Genomic DNA, 19,415 nt, shown 5'->3' with positions numbered 1-19,415 from the left:
TTAGACACTACCTTAACTAGAACCCCAAGACTTAGAGGAAAGGACAACTCCGGCGGGAGGGGGAGCACCAGGTGGTCATGGGCAGCAGGCACCACACCAGGCAGGGAGCACCAGCACGAGGCTGGTGGCAGCTGGCCCATACCCTCTGGGGTCATCGCAGAGCAAAAGTGAAATTTAGCCTGACCATGAACAAACAGAAAGACTCTCCCTTCACCTCCTAAAAAGCTGTAAAGGGGTAATTCACACGCCATTACATTCACCCTTTCCATGGATACAATTCAGCAGACTTTAGTATATTCAAAGGGTGGCGTGACCATCATCATGACTGCCACGTTCTCATCACCCAGAAAAGAAGACCTCACCCCTACCAGCGTCGCTCCCCAGCTCCCCTGCCCCAGACACTAAAAACCACCAGGGTATATCTATGTGTGCTGGTCTGTCTGCAGGGACACTTTACAAAAGGGGCACCTCCTAGGACATGACCGCTGTGACTGGCCTCTCGCCAAGCATCATGGTCCAAGGTTCGTCCAAGGTTCATCCACATGCGGCACATACCAGCGCTTCGGGGCTGCTCAGGATGCTGGTGTTGGGTGGCCGCTGGGGCCGCTGTCTGGGGCAGTCCCACAGGAGCAGACTGCTAGGTCACGTGGTAATTCTGTGTTTAATGCTACGAGGACCCGCCACACCATTTGCCAAGGCAGCTGCCCCATCTTACTTCCCACCGGCCAAGTGTGGGTTCTGATTTCTCCGCATTGTCATCAGCTGCTGTCCCTGATTAGCATCCCAGTGGGTGTAGGTCCCCTCCCGCTGAAAGACCCAGAAGAGTAACAATACCCACCACCATTCCCATCAGCGTCTTCACCGTATCCTTTCACTTAATGCCAGTCTCCAAGTTCTCAGGAGGATCCGCGTTCATGTTTTTGGGAGGACGAAAGTAAGGAAGAGGTGGAGGCCTCAGCTGTCCCTGGCCGAGGACCACTGGGCCCCTGGGCCACCCACCTCCGCCACTCCTCCCACCACACCAGTGTCAGAACAGATCACTGCCCAACGACAGAAGGTTCCATGTCCAGACTATGAAGAGCTCCATGCACCAGTAAGAAATAGGCAGACACCTTCCAGAAACACTGGTGACGGTCCCAAACAGGCTCTCCACAAAGGAGTGTCTCCAACCGGCTAGTCAACAAAGGACTGGCGGCAGGGGCACATGAGAAGGGCTGGAGCCAGCAGCCAAGGGATGCGTCCAGGGCAGATGACCCTGAGGAAGGACCTGAGGCACAAGTGGTCCCCACACAGCACCCAGAACAGCTCCATGGCCCAGCCCACAGCCCTGCTCAGCAGGGTGGCTCGGCTCCCAAGCCCCCAGCCCCCAACCAGGCCTCTGCACCCTTCCGACTCTGACAGGGTCCGGGGAGGAGATGCCATAGATAGGAGAGTCCCGGGGGAGAGGGCAGGCAAAACCTGAGCCCGGAACACTTTACAGTGTGTGCCAACGGGAGCCCACTAGCTTCTCTCTCATGGGAAAGATCTCCTTGCACAGGCGAGAGAAACCAGACTCTGAGAGCAAGTGACTCCGTATTATCTCCCAGGTGCGACCGCCAGAGAAGGCAGGAAAGAGGCAGGGGTTGGCAGGCAGATCCAGCATCTGGCTCTGTTTAGCTGCCTTGCCTCAAAATCACCCGGGGAGCCAGAAACATCTGTTCACAGGTGCAGATGCACCTGCTAGGCAGTGCTTCCCAGTCTCGGGGTGTCAGGCCTGGAATCTAGAATGCTGTGGTTTACTGGGGCAGTGCCTGTTAATCCCCAGATCTGGCTAAGGCTGGTCACGCTGGTCCTTAGTCCCACTTCACACGACTTACGGAGATTATCTCCCTCCTGGCACACGGTCCTGCACCCCCGGCGCTGGGTAACTCAAAAAGCAGCAGAGCCCGAGGAGGGCTCAGCCTTCTTGCCAGGGGACCAGGGTGGCTGTCCGTGTGCATCTGTCCTGGACAAGCGCAGATGGGCTGCACTCATGGGAATTACCAGGAAAGGTGAGAGTGCAGGTGCACACAGAGCCCTGCACACCGGTGACCCCAACATCCCCAAGGGGGAGGTGTTGGTGACTCAGGCACCGACTTGGCCCCCGGCTCAGCTAGGAAGCCAACCATTAACACAAAGGTCTGCAAGAGAACCTAATTACCACAGAGGCCAGCAAGGCTCCGGGGGCCATGTGGGGTGGAAGGCACCTGCTGGGGACACTGCTGGGGGACAGCCATGCGAGCACAAGCAACTCTGTCTCCTCATAGGTGAGTTACACATCCACATAAAACATGGGGGCTGCTTACAAGACAGTAAGTAATCAGGGCAGTAGCCAGAGTCGCTCCAGAATCTTCTTCCAACCCCTGAGATGCATCCCACATGGACTGATGCAGCCCACCGTGTGAAGAAGGGTTCAGCCCCACCTCACAGTGAATCCCAACAAGAGGGACACAGGACAGCCAGCAGGAACAGCTTCCTGGGTGCCTCCCACAAGGGAAACCACAGGAGGAGGGGGACCAGCTCCCACACAAGGACAGAACCTGGAAGGCCTGGGACATCCCTGCTGGGAACCCATCATGCCACCTCTCAGAACCAAGGTGTCACCAGGGATCCAAGTGGCCTGGCAGGGTGAGGGCAGGGCTCAGGACAGTCAGCCCCAGGGAGAGCAAGAGCCCACCCTGCAACCTTCCATTTCCTGTGAATTCCCTCCGTCCAACACAGCCCAAAGACCCGCACTCTTGTCATTTCAGTTCACAGACAGAGAGTCAAGCTGGGGGAGGAAGGGCCCAGCCCCCAAAAACCAGTGTAGGCCAGGGTAGGGCTGGGGGAGCAGGCAGGCCCAGCCGACAGGAATGCAAACACCAGTGGGCCCAGGGCACCCGTGCCTAGCACCAAGTGTGCCCCTCCTCGGTGGGATCAGGCGAGCCCATGCTTGGCAAGTGACAGATGCTCCACAAATGTCTATGGATGGCCAGGGGACATGGGGACACTGTGGGGATGGGGGTGGGGGGTAAAGGGGCCATACCAGAAGTGGGTGGGTGGGGACAACAGTCTGCTGGAAAGGCTGAAGATGCTAAAGGTTAGGAGGAGGAGGGTTCTGGGGGAGCCAGAGAGCAGACCTCCTCTTTGGATTGGGAACCTCCCCTGGAAAGTGGGGGCAGTCCCCTCGTGGACTTGGGAGTCCCCTCCCAGGAACAAGGAGTTCCTCTTGGGATTGGGGGCCTCCTCCCAGGAACGGGGGGCAGATAGAGGCTGTGGGCATACTCACACAAACTCTCCCTGGCTGATAACCCTTATTCATCAAACCAGCATGCCAAGGGCCCATCCCTGTCCCAGGCCCAGGTGATCCCTGTGTGACATCTGTCCTCCATCAACCCACCCTCCCCGCTATGTGGCTTTTGGCCTCAGTTTCCCCAGAAGCACCTGCACATTGGCTGTGGGGATCAGATGAACCAGACCTGAGGACTGATGCCCACATGGGAACAGAATTCAGCTGCCTATGGATGGTTGTCACCCCCCCGCCCCCCCCCTCCCATCCACCCACACTTGTCCCATTGCCAACCACACACCCCAGCTGTCCTGGGCAGCATCCAAACATTAAGCTGCTTTTAGAAAACTGGGAATCCACTCCTGGGCGGTAGGGATTTAGCCAGAATCGGGTGCATTTAGAGAAGATTACACCCTAATTGCCTCAGTGTCAGCAGGCAGGCTTCTGGCCAGCTGAGTCCCAGAGCTGGCGGCAGTCCCTAGGGACCTGGGCTCTACCACCCAGGGACCCAGAGGCCAGTCCCGGGCCAGAGGACAAGGCCCCGTGTTCCCACAGCAGCCGGCCACCCACCATAAACCTCATTCAGCAGCCTGCAGTCATGGCAGGAGTGGCAGCTGTCCAGCTCCCATGTGCCCTGCGTCCCCAGAATGGCCTGGGCTGGAAACACCAGGAGAGCAGCCTGCGTTGGGTTGGCTTGCTCTGTCTCCAATCTCAGCATGTCTTCTCCGTTATTCGCCCTATGGTGAAGAGACACCCAGCAAGCCACATGGTCAGCCAGTGGCCAGATTTCTACCTCAGGACCCAGAGCCTACAACTTTTGGGGACAGACATGTCCGTGGCTGTGGCCAGGGCAAGACAGTGAGTCTGAGGGGTGAGTGTCCCCCACATCTGGCATTCTGTCACGCTCACCCTGGCAGGGTTAGCCCCAGGTGCCCGCAAGGAACGGGTGCGGGATTACCTGCTGTGAGGGGCTCCCACTCCCCGAGGAGAGAGGACACTGTTCCACCTCCGAAGAGAGCGGAGAACCTCCTGGGCGAAGCCAGGGCCCTGTACTGATGCCAGCTCTCTGGTCTCCCTGCCTCGCTCCTTCACCCTGCACACCTCGAGGCTATCCGTAGGGGTGCAGCTTTCAAGCCCGTCGTGTGCCGTTGGTGACATACACACATGCATGCACATGATCCACGCCACGCGCCAGGACGCCCTCCAAGCAGTCTGCATCCATCTCATGGCCACGACCACAGCGCCAGCACCGCGTCACGTGCAGCAGCGACCCCGTAAGCTGCAGCTGACTGCCGCCCGGAAGCGCGGGCCTAGACACACTCTCTCTCCAAGCTTCGCAGCCGCATCGTGGTCCGAGGCATTCCAGACCTTGGCCGGTGCGAGCTCAGGGCATCCCCCAGTGGAAGGGGGCACTGAGGGAGCGCGCCAGTGGAACACCCAGGGGTACTGGGTCTCGGGTCCGACCACTGACTGACCCCACATGCCCCCCCCCCGCCAACTACTGCCTGGATCAAATGCACAGACTGTTAAGCAGATCACTGGGTTGGTTTATCAGAAGAAAGTCAACCCTCGCTGAGCTGAATCCCAAGGGAATGAAAATTACATGAAGACACTGTCCTGCGGCCTGCCTTCAGAGATGAGGGCACGAGGACACAGACTAGCACACTGGTCTTTTATCAAGAACCTTACCAACTGTGCTGGTGACTTTTCTTTTTAACCACGTGCATTGTTACTTTTTGTCAAGATTTTTAAAAAAGGACAATCACAGTTGTCAGGGACCATAACCAACCCCATCAGCACAGGGCTGAGGCCTAAGGAACAGGCCCCAGTCAGGTGCAGAGAGTCATACCACAAAACTGCAGGGCTGAGGGGACACACGAAGAGACAGAAACCCAGTGAACCCACTAACACACCATCAGGAGAGTGGGATATGATCAAAAGAGTAACTGCACAGAACAATGGGACAAACAGAGTGCGGGCGGTCCCCACATACAGCGACCTGACCGTGGGTGGGGGCGGGGCGGCACACCAGCGCAAAAGCCGGTCTTGTCGCTGCAACACCTGACACCCCCATGTGAAGACGTGCGTCTGGGCACACCTTATGCACCTCACAAAAACTAACTGAAAACCAAACCCCCACCAAAAAACAAAATGCAAACCAAAAGAACTTCCAGACAGAAACACAGAATTGGGATAATCCTGGGTTTGGTGATGCAGATCTCGGCACCAAAAGCACAACCCGGGGGCGCCTGCGGGACTCTGATATTGGCGTCTGTCTGCGGGTCAGGTCAGGATCCCAGGGTCCTGGGATTAAGGCCAGAGTCAGGCTCCCTGCTCAGCGGGTAGCCTGCTTCTCCCTCACCCACTCCCCCTGCTTGTGTTCCCTCTCTCTGTGTCCATTAAATAAACAAAATCTTAAAAAAAAAAAAAAAAAAAAAAAAAAAAGCACAACCCACAAAAGCAAGATGGCACAAAACTGAAACCGTTCTGTGAAAGATCCTGCTACAAGAGTGAAAAGACAAACCACAGACTGGGAGAAATTACTTGAAAACTAGGACTTGTGTCCAAAATAGATAAAGACCTCTTAAAACAACTCAATTTTCAAATGAGCCAAAAACGAGTGCCAACACCTCACCAAGGACACAGACAGCAAACAAGCACGTGACAAGCTGCTATGCATCGAGTGTCATCTGGGGAACACCAACAAGATGCCACTCCGCTTTCTGGAGTGGCCAACATCCGGAGCACCGGCCACACCAAACGCTGGTGAGGACGCGGAGCAGCAGGCACACAGGGTCAGGCTGCAGAGACGCAGACTGCGCAGCCACTGTGGGAGCATTCGGGGGTTTCCCACAAAACTAAACGTACTCAATCCAGCAATCACACGTCCAGGTACTGACCCCAAACGAGCTGAAAACCTACCCCATGCCCAATCTGCACGTAGATGTTTGCGACAGCTTTATTCATACTCGTGCAAAGCTGGAAGCAACCAGATGCCCGGTTTGAATGGACGACTGTGGTAAAGCCACAGGAAAATCCCTGAAGAAGCTGGGGGACCCTAGGAGGGAACGAGCGCTGAGCAGTCTAACTATTTCGAGTGGATGAAGCCACCTCACGGAAGGGGTCGGGAACACGGAGCTTGCTCAAGTACCTTGTTTGGAACTAAGTTGAGTACAGAAGACCAAAGGCACAGAAGCCCTCAGCTCTAGGTGACACGGGCACAGGTCAGCAGCTGTCACCCTCCTGCGCACCTGCACTGGGACAGAGCGGTTACGTGTCTGCGTGGCGGGTGGTGGAGCCAGGGCTCTCACTGCTGGAGGGAGGCTTCGGACGAGCAAGGGGAGGCAGCCAGAATGACACATGCAGTTGGGCGAGAGCTGGAGACAGCGGTATGAATCCACGTTCAGCTTAACAGTACACAGGTGGCTCCATCTAGAAATGTCTGTAGATGCGTGTGTGCACTGGCTGGTGTACCCACACCTGTCACCTGGCTCTGTCGCCGGGGGGGTGTAGAGGCAGTGATTCTGCAGCCGCAGCAAACACCCAGCACCCAGATCTTGCTGCTGCCGCTGCTTCTTCTTGTTTTTTTCTTTTTTTAAGATTTATTTTTATTTTTTGAGAGAGAGAGAGAGAGAAGAGAGAGCGCGCACACACAAGCAGGGGAGGGGCATAGGGAGAGGGAGAACCTGATTCCCCGCTGAGCTGGGAGCCCAGTGTGGAGCCCAATCCCAGGACCCTGGGCTCATGATGTGAGCAGAGGCCAGATGCTTAATAGACTCAGCCACGCAGGTGCCCCCAGATCTTGGCTTCTAACACCCTCTCCAATAAAAGAAACCAGGCTCCTTGAAGAAATGACTGATTCTAGGACTGGGGCATGGATGAGCCTGGAGTACTTCGCAGCACCAAAAAGCTGCTAAGAAAGGAAGGAAGGAGGGAGGGAGTGACGAAGGAGGGAAGGAGGGGGGAGGGAGGGAGGAAGAAGAAAAGAGAGAAGAGAAAGAAGGAAAGGAGGAAGAGGGGAGGAGGAGGGGGAGGGAAGGGATGGAAGGAAGGAGCAAGTCAGGATGGACAATCATGACAAGGAGTGTCAAGGGGGCACAGGAGCAAATGCCAGAGCCGCCAGGGCCAAAGCTGGAACAAGCGAACAACCAAATCAGGAGTACTGGATCCTCACACAAACGTAAACTAAGCGTGTGTGAGCCACGACCAATATAAGCCCGCGGATGAGTAACTCAATAAACAGGGAAGAGCCAGGTCTCCCACACAGAAAAATCCCAAACCACGTACACAGCAGCTCCCATCCAGGAGGCGTCTGTTTGAAAGGGGGAAGTGGTGCCCTGGCGGAGGAGACCCGGACAAACACCCAGGAAGGGATGTGGTGAGAAGAGCTCTTCACTGCTGAGACCCTCCTCCCAAAAACACATCACCCCACCCCAAGCCGGAGAAACACAAGAGACAAATCCCAACTGAGGGACATTTGGCAAAACACCTGCCCAGTGCTCCTCAAAACTGTCAAGGTCACCACAAACAGGGAAAGTCTGAGAACCTGCCGCAACCAGGAAGAGCCTGAGGACACGTGGGTCTGTCTTGTGGGATCCCACATGGGGTCCTGGGGATAAGACCACATGAGCAAAGGCTGAGCTCCCACCAGCTCCCTCTGTTACTCAAACATCACCCATTTCTGGAACAAACAGATACTGTAGCAGAAGGGACTGCTTCACCAGGCTGGCCACAATGACAAAATCGGGGGACATCAGTGCTGGCCACAGCTTGCTCCTAGGCCGCTATGGGATCTGCCCTCCCTAGCCGGTTGAGCACCTGCAGTCCCTGCCTTTGCGCCAGGTGACAGGGTGACAGCAGACAGCCTGGCCCTGCCCCATCCTGGGGCCAACATGCCCTCTGAGCACCCCAGGTTAGAGCTCTAGAGCATCCAGGGAGCCCCTCAGGTTGGCGGACAAGCCTGGACCCCTGCAGTGCACACAGGATGGGGTGTGGAGAAAGAGAGAGGAGCGTGCCCAGGGGACCGCAGGCAGCCAATGACCGAGGCCCACAGGACAGGCATGGGGCCACCCTCACGCCATCACTGCCAGGGCTTCCAGGATGCTGGGACACTGAGGCCCAGGGAGGGGGCCGCTGGGGTCACATCAAGCCTTGCTAGCATACAGCATGGGCCATGAACCCTTGCTCTGAGCCAGGTCCCCATATGTGGAACGGGGTCACAGAGAGCTGGCATTGCTCTGCATTGGCCAGGACACAACCGACCGGTCAGCATGAGCCCCAGTGGGCAGAGAGGGTGCGAGAAGGCGTGCTGGACAGGCGACCCAGGAGCCAGGCCACCAACCAGCAGAAGGCAGCAATCCCGCCAACTTTTTAAGAAAAAGGAACACAGGGGCGCCTGGGTGGCTCAGTGGGTTAAGCCTCTGCCTTTGGCTCAGGTCATGATCTCAGGGTCCTGGGATCAAGTCCCACATCAGGCTGTCTTCTCAGCAAGGGAACCTGCTCCCCCCTCCCCAATGACCCCAACTGCCTCTCTGCCTACTTGTGATCTCTGTCAAATAAATAAAATCTTTAAAGAAAAAGAAAGAAAGAAAGAAAAAGGAAGGAAGGAAGGAAGGAAGGAAGGAAGGAAGAAAGAAAGAAAGAAAGAAAGAAAGAAAGAAAGAGGAACACAAACATGAGAGTGGGGCCTGTGGAAGAGAGCAGCCCCAGGTCTGGTGGGAAGCAAGATGAGCAGCCTCAGGACAGGCTTGCCAGTGGGCCAGTTGGTAAAGTGACAGGCCCTCAGCCAGGGGCACCCAGCCGACCCTGCTCGGCTTCTGATGCAAACAGATGACCCCTAAAGCAACATTTCTGAGTCAAACAGGGAAATCCCAATGCTGACCAGAGATCAAGACGATGTCAAGGAATCGTTAACTTCATCAGATGTGCAAATTCACCCGTGAATGCTACGAAACATTTAACTTACAGCCCTTATTTTCTCAGCCCAACTCAGCCGTGCTTACAGAGAAGCAAGGCCCAGGAAGGAGAGAGCTGGAGCCACAGACGCAGGCAGAACACACATGCCCACCACATGATTCCCTCTGCTTGGGTTCTGCTTGAAACTTCCCCTAAAGGTGGAAACCCTTAGCAGGGGTGCCATGCAGACAAACCCATAAAACCCAACGGCATGAGGATTTCACACAGTGCAGCGAGACTGACCAGAAGCACACGGAGTATTCTGAACCCACGGAAACCCAATCTGCGTTCACATGAATTAAACCTGCTCTTCTGCAACCCAGACCATGACACTGAACTGTGTCTCTTTGGAAGCTGTTACAACTGCTGTTTCCTGCTTTTCGGAGTAGCTTGTACAGCTGCCCCACGTCCATGGGAAGAAAACATCTGGCAAATAGAAATAGCGCGCCTTTCCCCATGCTCGCCATCAATCACCTCCTGAATCCCCGCACACACACTGCTTACGGCTACCTGCTGACACTTCTCAAACAGACATATGATTTTAAAACATACTAACCTCTAAAAAGGAAACCAGGCCCCAGACCTCCTCAATATTATTACCTGCCTGAGCCCGATGGCCCTGTGACCCTGTGACCCTGCAACCCCAGCTCTCCGTCTTCCTGCTATGGGGGCGGGCTCCGGGCCCGGGAGGGCCTTGCCTGTCACAGCCTGCAGGGCCCTGTCCAGCCCCTGCCCACCTGCCAGACTCTCCTCACTGGCTCAGAAGCAGCCAATCTCTCTATATCCCCCATGTGTGCAGTGGCATGTCACCCAGCACACCGCTGTGGACAACTGTGACTGCGGGCGACTGCCCCTCGCTGACAGGGGAAACTGATCTCCTCCCCCCCCCCCCAGGACGGGCCAGGGGCCCTGAGGCGAAAGGAAAGTCCAGCAGGAGTCCGTGTGGCCCTGTCCACTGCTCACTCTAACCACTGCCTGTCCGCATGCTCCAGAGGCACTGGCCCCCCCCATGCCCGGAGGAGCAGTCCCCCGCCCTGACCCTGACAGCCAGAGCCACTCGTCCAGGGCCAGGCAGGGCCCACCCTCTCCCTCAGAGCCAGTGTGGAGACCGTGGCCCTGGAAGGCACGTGCAGCACCCGCTTCCCTGCCAGGGCTGTACCCTCATTTCAGGAAGCAGCTCAGTCACAGCCAGTCACCACGGACAGGACAGGAGGGGCCATGGGGGAAACGCCGGAGACGCTGGCATTTCTAACTAAAAACCCTCACGATCACTTTGCAAGCCCCGCCTGACACAGTCCACAGGCGGTGGAGTGGGGAGCAGCCAGCAGTGCAGCCACAGGGAGCCAGCTGGTCACCATCCTTGCTCCCCTGCAGCTGCCTCCCTCGACTGTCAAGACCTTGGGTGCATGGCCACCTCTGTGCCCCCAGGGCCCACCACACCCCACCTTCTGCCCCAAGACAGGCCCCTTCCCACCCACGGCAGAACGGCCACCACACAGCAGCCCAGAACGTGCAGTCCCCTGGGGGGGTTTCAGCCCCAAGGACTCTGCTCCATCTTCTAGGAGAATCCCCACAGGCTTTAGCCAAGTCAAGGCTCTTCCCACCCCCAAGCAAACACTTGAGGAGGCCTCCAACCCCACTCCCCCAGCAGGAACAGGGGCAGGCCACACAGGCTCAGTGCCTTGAGCAAAACTCAGCTTCTCTGTGCCTCAGTTTCCCCAGCTGTAGGATGGACATAACAAGGTAGTGACCCCAAGGGTGGGTGTGGGACCTGTACGAGTCAGTGGGGCACGGGGAGGCCTTCACAGCACCCTGCTCTGTGGGACTAAACTGACTCACAGCTCTAACTTCTACGCAAAGACCCTGAGGGGACCCAGTGCCTGAGGACCCTGTTCGGAGTGGTCACCCCCACTCATCCATACCTCAGTTTCCCCATCCACTGGGAGAGGAGGCTAAGAGAGGGAGGGAGGGAGTGAAGGCCTGAGTGTAGGAGACAGAGCAGCGGCCCACTAGCTCTGCCCTGGCCCTTCAGGCCCGGCAGGACCGGACACTCCAGCGCTGAGAACCGAACTCAGGCAAGTCCAGAGGGGACGCAGCGGCCAGAGGTACCCAGGCCCGGAAGGGCAGGCGGGCAGCTGGGCAGGCTCACGGGCCTTCCAGGAGACGGGAGAGGCAGGGTGGGCGAGAGCAGCACAGGCAGCCAAGACACAGCGCAGTAGTACAGGGTGAGCCAGGCCCAGCCGGGGCCCCAGACCGCAGGCTCTGCCACCCAGTCCAGGGGACTGTGGGGACTGTGGGGACGGCGGGGAGGGGAGCCAGGCCTGAGGGAGGTGGAGGGAAGGAGCTGACGACACTAGCTAGCAAACACTAAGTAAGCACTTACTGGGTGCCGGGCACTGTGCCCAGCCCCTGACACACCATAGCCCGCCAAATTCCGCCTGCTGCTTCCCAGGACCTAAGTACGCTGCGCCAATAAGAGCTCGAGGCTGCGCCCAAGGCAGCAAGAGCACTGACGCTACACTTGGACCCCGGTGCCGGCCTGAGGCACGCCCTCCAGGCCCCACTCCCCGAGGCCAAGGACCACCCACTCAGGGCACCTGCTGGAGCCCAGCAGGCAGGAGCTCCCACTCAGCACGTCTACCCCCTCCAGACCTGAAGATGCAGCAGACGGTACAGAGTGAGATGAGGACCTGGCCACTCAGGACAGGAAGCACCACACGCCTGACCAAAGGCCAGCCGATTCTCTTCCGCACAGAGCAGGGAGGGGACACTGTGGGACTTGGGATGGACTGGGGCCCTTAAAAACAGCGGCCCACTCGCCCTGGGCCTGGGTACACAGCCACTCACCTGTGACCAGCCAGCTTCCCTCCCTCACTAACAGGACTGTCTACAAAGGCTGGGCACAGCAGCACAAACACCCTGTCTGAAATACAGTTTGTCAGCAACTGAACCAACTCTAGTTCGAGAAACTAAGTCTTAAAAGAACAAAAATGGCTCATCTCTCTACTAAAAAAAAAAAAAGACCCAACAAAATTTGTCACCTTAAATCTTGATTTTTAAAGTAAGAGTTAACATATCCAAGTAAGACCCCGATTACGGTGAATGAGGCTGAGGAGAGCCTGAGCGGGCCTGGGTGTGAGGGGGCCCGGTGCAAGCTTCCCATAGCGTGTCTGAGGCTCCGATGCTCCTTCCTCCGGCCTCAGCTCAACTGTTCTCACCACACCTATAGTGGGAGGAGCCAGGGTTCAGGACCATAGAGCCCTGTGTCCAAGGCTAAGGGGCAGGTTCCTGCAGGAGCTGGGAGGTGACATCAAACTAAGTAAGCAGGCACTTAAAGAACACGCGTGGGGATTGACACACCATTCTCCTGATTTCCCTCCGGATCCACCCTCCAGACACACCCCACAAAACGGAGCCAAAATTCTTGCACTGGTCAAAACATCTGTGTCTGTGACAGTGAAGAGCTGACAACTGAATGGCCTCTAAGTGGGGACTGGTTCTTTCTGCTACGGTCCGTTCTGGTCTGTTCCTAAAGTGGACATGAATGTGAGCTTGTAAACACAGAAAGGGACTGTGCTTGTGGCTGGGGTGGGGGGTGGGGAGGTGCCCAGCAAACTAGGGGAGGGAGGAGGACCAGAGACCAGAAGCGGGGGCCAAAGGTGCTCCTGCTCTGTATTCTCACCGCCCCCTGCCTCCCTCCACTGGTGCATCCCCTCACCCCACATATGAACATGGGGCCTTTGTGGGAGGGGGAGCTCCAAGGAGGCGCCAATACTTGCTGGCAGATGATAGGACCACGGGTCTGATGTGCTGCCACCTGGCCCCGCCACCGCCATTGGTCAGTTTACTGATAACCAACCAAACACCTGCTTTGCCTAGCACAGATCTAAGCGCCTGTGAGGACTAATACATTCTCTCCTCCTCACTATCAGAGGAGGACCCTACTAGTGTCCTCAGTGAGGCAGGGAGGCTCTGAACATTACAGGCACCTCCCTGAGGCCACTGGGAGCAGACATGCAGGGAGGTAGGCAGTCAGGAGGGCAGCAAGCATGGTGGATCCCAAGACCAAGGGCCAACAGCTCAACTGGATAAGGGGAAGTGTCCGGTGGGGAACAGCACACTGTTAGAAAAAAACAAGAGGCCAACATCTGACCATGCACGGCCTTTTCAAATACACAATTCTCAGACCACTCTCTTCTGGGTGGGCAATGCTGCAGAAGGAAAAGCTAGGGCTCCATCCCACAATCACAACTCCAGCAAAGAGCTGGGCCTGGATCCAAACCTGGATGTTCCCCCCAGAAAGCAACTTCTTCCTGCCCACCCCCACAACAGGGCCCAACCGTCAGGGAGACCTGGAAGAGAAACGCTGTTTAAGTCACCCAGAACTGCCTCAAGGAAGGCCTGCCCAGCTCTCGGGAGGGCCAGAAGGCACCCTGGGGGGGTCCCACCTCATCTGGGGGCAAAAATCACAGGAGACACAAGGCTCTTTCGGTGACAAACACCCACAGACCTGTCACCAGACCCTGGGACAGCGGCCAAGGCAGCCAAGACAGGAAGTAGGCGGGAGAAGTACTGCATCCCAAAGAAGTGATGAGGGGGGCAGTTGCAGAACTGAGCCTAGGAGAGACAAGGGGGATGCCAGGTATGGTAAATGACCACATTCAAGGCAAGCCCTTGTCGCGGCCCTTTTCCGGCCTCAGGGCGCTCACGGAGGAGAGAAGAACCGGTCTGCCTGGAGGCGACGGGGACCCAGGCCTGGCCAGCTACCTGCATCCATCCCACGCCCCCATCCCCCAACCCAGGAAGCCAAACGCCGCAGAGGACATCATCCCACCCGCCCGAGGCCTGCAGCCAGAAGCAAACAGGCTGGCTACATGGCCCCACCCGCAGCCCCTGCCCGCAGAGGCCCGAACTCTCGCATGCGCGCCGTCCACACGTGCGGGCCACTGCAGCACTGCCTAGCGGACCGGACACCCTGACCCCGGGCGCCGCAGTGCTGGCCCGGCCGGGCCGAAGAGCTGGCGAGGGCTCTGCCAGCCAGGGGTCCGGGGTCGGCCAGGGCGCGGCGCCGCCTCCGCTCCGCACCTCCTTGAGCTGCTCCATCTCGCCGCGGATGGCCTCGTAGTCCACCTCCAGCTCCTCGAACTGCAGCTTGAGCTGGTGCTTCTCCTCCAGCACCGCCAGCCCGTACTCGGCCGCCTGGATCTTCTCGCGCGTGGTCTCGGCCAGCTCGTGCGACAGCCGCTTCACCTCGGCGCGCAGCCACTCGGGCTGCGCTTCCATCACCAGCCGCGCGTACTCCTCCTCCTCCGACGGCGCCGACATGGTGGCCAGCGGCCGGCTACCGCTGCTCTCAGCGAGGTTCAGGCCGGGTTCCCGTCCGCCGCCGCCGTCGTCGCCGCCACCGCTACTGCCTCCGCCGCCGCCCAGCCCGACGGCGCCCCGGCCGCCGCCGCGCAGCCGCGGTGCGCTCCGTGCCGCGCGAGGCACTGTGGGGGCCGTAGTCCCTCCCGCACCGACTACAAGACCCGTCGTGCCCCGCGCCGCCGGGCTCGGCCGTGATTGGCGTGCGGCCGCGCTGAGCCGGGTCCTTTCTAACGCCATTGCCTCCGTCACCGCCTCCGCGAGTATTGTGGGGGCCTTCGTCCCTCCTCCGGGTCCCACTACAAGACCCGTCGTGCCCAGCGCCGCCGCCGAGCCGTGATTGGCCCTGGCCGGCCGCCAACGCCGTGGCTTCCGCCGCCGCCCCCGGAGATATTGTGGGGGCTGTAGTCCCGCCCTCGCCCCCACGGGCGCCTGCTGCCTGGCGGTCATGCCCGACAAGGTTGGCATCCCACTGCCCCGCGGAGGCGGACACAAAAGGTCTCCCCGCTTTGGTGTCTTCCTCCATTTCTTTCAGCCGTGTTTTTCCATTTTCAGCCTACACCGTTTACCTCCTTGGTTTAATCCTTAAGTGTTTTTTTATGCTCTTGTAAGTGGCATTGTTTTCTTGATTTCCTTATTAGCTTGTTTATTGTTAGTGTGTAGAAGTGCTCTGGAGTTTCTGTGTGTCGGTTTGTTATCCTATAATGTCACTGAACCTGTTTATTAGCTCTAAAAGCTTCTCTGGGTTTTGGTGTGGAACCCAGGGCTTTCTCCATGGAATATAGTGTCATCTGCAGTTTTACTTTTCCCTGTCCAACCTGGATACCTTTCATTCCTTTTTCTTGTCTGATTGCTGTGGCTAGGACTTCCAGGGCTATGTGGAACAGAAGTGAGTACAGCGGGTATCCTTGTTGTCTTCCTGATCTTAGGAAGAAAGCTTTCAGTCTCTCACCCTTGAGTATGATGTTTTAGGTAATATCCACATGTTTAGAATTTCAATTTAAAAGAATATACAACTACAGTGGTGCCTGGCTAGCTCAGTTGGTAGAGTATATGACTCTTGATCTAGGGGTTGTGTTTGAGTTCCATGTTGGGTGTAGAGATTTCTTAACTTTTTTTTTTAATCCAAAAAATAAACAAAAAATAAAAGAACATAAACTACACACCTATCATAATGGCTAAAATAGAAAAAAAATGATGGCAGCAACAAATGCTGGCAAAGATGCAGAGAAACAATCATTCATACACTGCCTTCAAGAAAGCTATTTGTTGGGGCGCCTGGGTGGCTCAGTGGGTTAAGCCGCTGCCTTCGGCTCAGGTCATGGTCTCAAGGTCCTGGGATCGAGCCCCGCATCGGGCTCTCTGCTCAGCAGGGAGCCTGCTTCCTCCTCTCTCTCTGCCTGCCTCTCTGCCTGCTTGTGATCTCTGTCAAATAAATAAATCTCTGTCAAATAAATAGATCAAATAAATTTGATCTCTGTCAAATAAATAAATAAATAAAATCTTAAAAAAAAGAAAGCTATTTGTCTTTTTCCTATAAAACAGAACATGCTGTTGCCACTAGACTCAATAATTTCACTCCTGTACATTTATTATGAAGAAATGAGAACTTGTTTTCACATAAAAATGTGAATGGCTCAGTGGGTTGGGCCGCTGCCTTCGGCTCAGGTCATGATCTCAGGGTCCTGGGATCGAGTCCCGCATCGGTCTCTCTGCTGGGTGGGGAGCCTGCTTCCCTCTCTCTCTCTGCCTGACTTTCTGCCTACTTGTGATCTCTGTCAAATAAATAAATAAATAAATCTTTTTAAAAAATGTGTACACAGATGTTCACAGCAGACTTATTTGTAAAAATCCCAAACCAGAAACAACCCAAAATATCTTTCATCAGGTTAATAGTTAAAAAAGAAAAACAAACCACCATGGTACACCTGTACCATGAGATACTACTCAGCAATAAAAGGAATGAGCTATGGAACCCACAACAATCTGGGTGAATATCCAGAGAATTACACCAAGTAAAAAAAGCCAATCCCAAAAGGTTATGCAATGTATGATTCCATTTATATGACACTCTTGAAATGACAAAATTAAGGAAATGGAGAACACATGAGTGATTGCCAGGGGTTGGAGTTGGGGAAGGTATGTGAGCACATAAAAGGGCAACGTGAGGGACTCTTGTGGTCACGGACATGTTCTGTATCTTGCTCTGATGTGTGACATGAATATACACACTTGATAAAACTGCACAGAACACACTTAGTAACTATATGTAAACCCAGGAAGATCTGAATTAGATGGGTGGCTAGTAGCCATACCAGCCTCCTCTTTGTGATATTGTACTAGAGTTACAAAAAACATAACTGAGAAATAGAAAATACAATGTGGCTTTAATCTGATGAACAAGGTCTTAATCCAAAGTGCTCATTTCTGGGGGCACCTGAGTGTCAGTCGGTTAAGCATCTGACTTCAGCTCAGGTCATGATCCCAGGGTCCTGGGATCGAGCCCCACATTTCTACCTCTCCCTCCCCTTCTGTGATCTCTCTCACTCTCTCTCAAATAAATAAATAAAATCTTTTTTTAAGTGCTCATTTCCGTCAGAGACAAAAGAAACTAATGATATCAAAATCACATATATTTGTATGTGAAAGAAAGACACAGAGAAAAGTAAGCCCCCTTCAAGGAGATATACAGACATATATTACTTCTCCTTTAAACAAAGCAAGAGTGTATGATACGCACTGGTTCCCCTCAGCAATCCCTTTTATGGCTGCATACTTCTCCGTGGTATAGGTAAGCCATACTTCCACTCCACTGATAGACACTTAGGTTGTTTCTGATCTTTTACGAATACATCATTGTAGCAATAAATATCCTCACCTTTAGGGCTCATACGAGGAAGACAGTACAGTTGGTAAAAGTTGCTGAGTTACGATCGCCATAGCTGTTTAGTTGATACAGCTGCTGGGATGGGAGCTGCTTTGGGCACCTTTCCCAGGCTGGCATCTGACTGATGAGGGGACACCTCTGTCTCTTGGGCTTTCTTGCCAGGACCTCACCTCTGCTCTCCAGTGACCAGTGGTGGGGGTCCTCTTGCTTGAGTCAGGACAGCTCTGATGGGGGGCATCCAATTGGAATTATCACCCAACAATGAGGATTGTTTCCAAGAACCTCCACTCCTCCATAGGGCCCCTTTTGCCTTTTGAAGTTCTGATATACTTCTCAAATTGATTTATAGATTTCAAACAATCCTTATCAAAATGCCAGCTGGCTTTTTTTTTTTTCAGAAATTGATCAATGGAATAAAATCAAGAGTACAGAAATTAACCCACACTTTCATGGTGCATTGATTTTCAACAGATCCTTTAGGGACAACAGGAGATCCACACACAAAAGAATGAAGTTGGAACCCCACCTCAAATTTAAAATCTGTGCTCCAGAGGACAAAATTAGGAACAGAAGGGAGAAAGTCTTTCAAATGACAAGATCTGACATCTGGAACTCCTAAGGGTAGGTGGACTTGGAAGTCAACCTTAGGGACTCTGGCAGCTGGCGCCCTCTGCTGGCCATATTTAGCTCTGCGCCTGCAGACCTTGCCAGGGGCAGGCCTAGGGGAAGGATTTTCAGGGGGCAGGAGGAGGGTGGGAGGAGGGGTCAGGAGGGAGAGCAGCAGGGGAAGGGGAAAATCTTCCTGCAAGAACACTGCACTTTAATAAGGATGCCACCAACACCGGCAATGTCCATGTCAGCTTGGGCCACCAAAGCAACACACCACGGACTGGGCAGCTTACAAAACAGACATTTATTTCTCACAGTCCAAGAGGTTGTCCAATATCAGGGTGGCAGCACGGTTGGGTTCTGGTGAGGCCTCTTCCTGGCTTGTAGATGGCAATCTTCTCCCTGTGTCCTCTTGTGGCAGAGAGTGAGCTCTGGCGCCTCCCCTCCTCCTCCCTCTTCTCCTCCTCCTCCTCCTTCTTCTTCTAAAGGCACTAACCCTTTGGATTGGAGCCCCATCCTACTAACCTCATTTAACCTTTCTCACCTCCTCTAGGCTCTTCTCTACTGGCGCACCAAGGGTTTGGGTTTGGACATGTGCATTTTGGGGGAAAACAATTCAGTCCATGGCAACAAGAATAATAGAGAGGAGCGCAAGATGGTGGAGGAGTTGGAGACCTTATTTTGGTCTGGTCCCAGGAATTCAGCCAGCTAGCTATCAGATAGATCATTCTGAACACCCGTGAACTCAACAGGAGATCTAAGAAAAGGAATACCTGCAACTCGACGCACAGAAAAGTGACCGCTTTCTGCAAGGTAGGAGGTGAGGAGACGTAGATCCAAGGAGATATATGAGAGGATAATCAGCGAGAGGAGGGAGCCTCCATCAGCCAGCTACCAGAAAGTGACAGAGCAGCAGACCACAAAATCAGAACTTTTAGAAGTCTGCTCTGGTAAAGGACATCCCTGTGCCTGAAAGGTACTCAGGTGGCGAAGTGGGGGTGGAACCCTCGCTGGGACAGTGTGGTCTCAGGATCCAGGGTCACAGAAAGAATGAAAGTGCCTGAGTCCAGTGAAATTCCTGGTACTAGAGTGGGGCAGCTGGCTGCAATCAATGAGCCCAGGTGTTCGCTTTCAGCTCGAGGTTGCCATAAACCTTGAACCCCACACAGTCTGGCGACTGCTTTGCAAACAGGGGCCCAGCAAGTGGCAGAACTGGAGTGAGACTCCCTCCCTCCGCCCAGGAGGAGCAGCATGGGTATGTGCCACAGGAGTCTGCAGGGTTTGGGGACTTGAAATGGGGTCAGCCATGCCTGA

General features: G+C 55.2%; 1 protein-coding gene across 2 annotated transcripts in view; it reads right to left on the bottom strand.

The window, feature by feature from the left end:
- Positions 1-14,698, bottom strand: part of BICD2 (BICD cargo adaptor 2) — a 43,161-nt gene extending 28,463 nt beyond the window's left edge. The window contains exon 1 of one of the 2 annotated variants that reach the window (XM_047699672.1): positions 14,327-14,698. In XM_047699672.1, the coding sequence (XP_047555628.1) occupies positions 14,327-14,566 (240 nt within the window). In that variant the 5' untranslated portion in view covers positions 14,567-14,698. The remainder of the gene's footprint in view (positions 1-14,326) is intronic. The other variant, XM_047699671.1, reaches the window with a different exon arrangement.
- Positions 14,699-19,415: the final 4,717 nt, after the last annotated feature.

Source organism: Lutra lutra, chromosome 13 (assembly GCF_902655055.1).
Source record: "Lutra lutra chromosome 13, mLutLut1.2, whole genome shotgun sequence".
NCBI classification, from domain to species: Eukaryota; Metazoa; Chordata; class Mammalia; order Carnivora; family Mustelidae; genus Lutra; species Lutra lutra.
The sequence above is the reverse complement of the archived record's forward strand: the minus strand, read 5'-3'. Positions and strand labels throughout refer to the sequence as shown.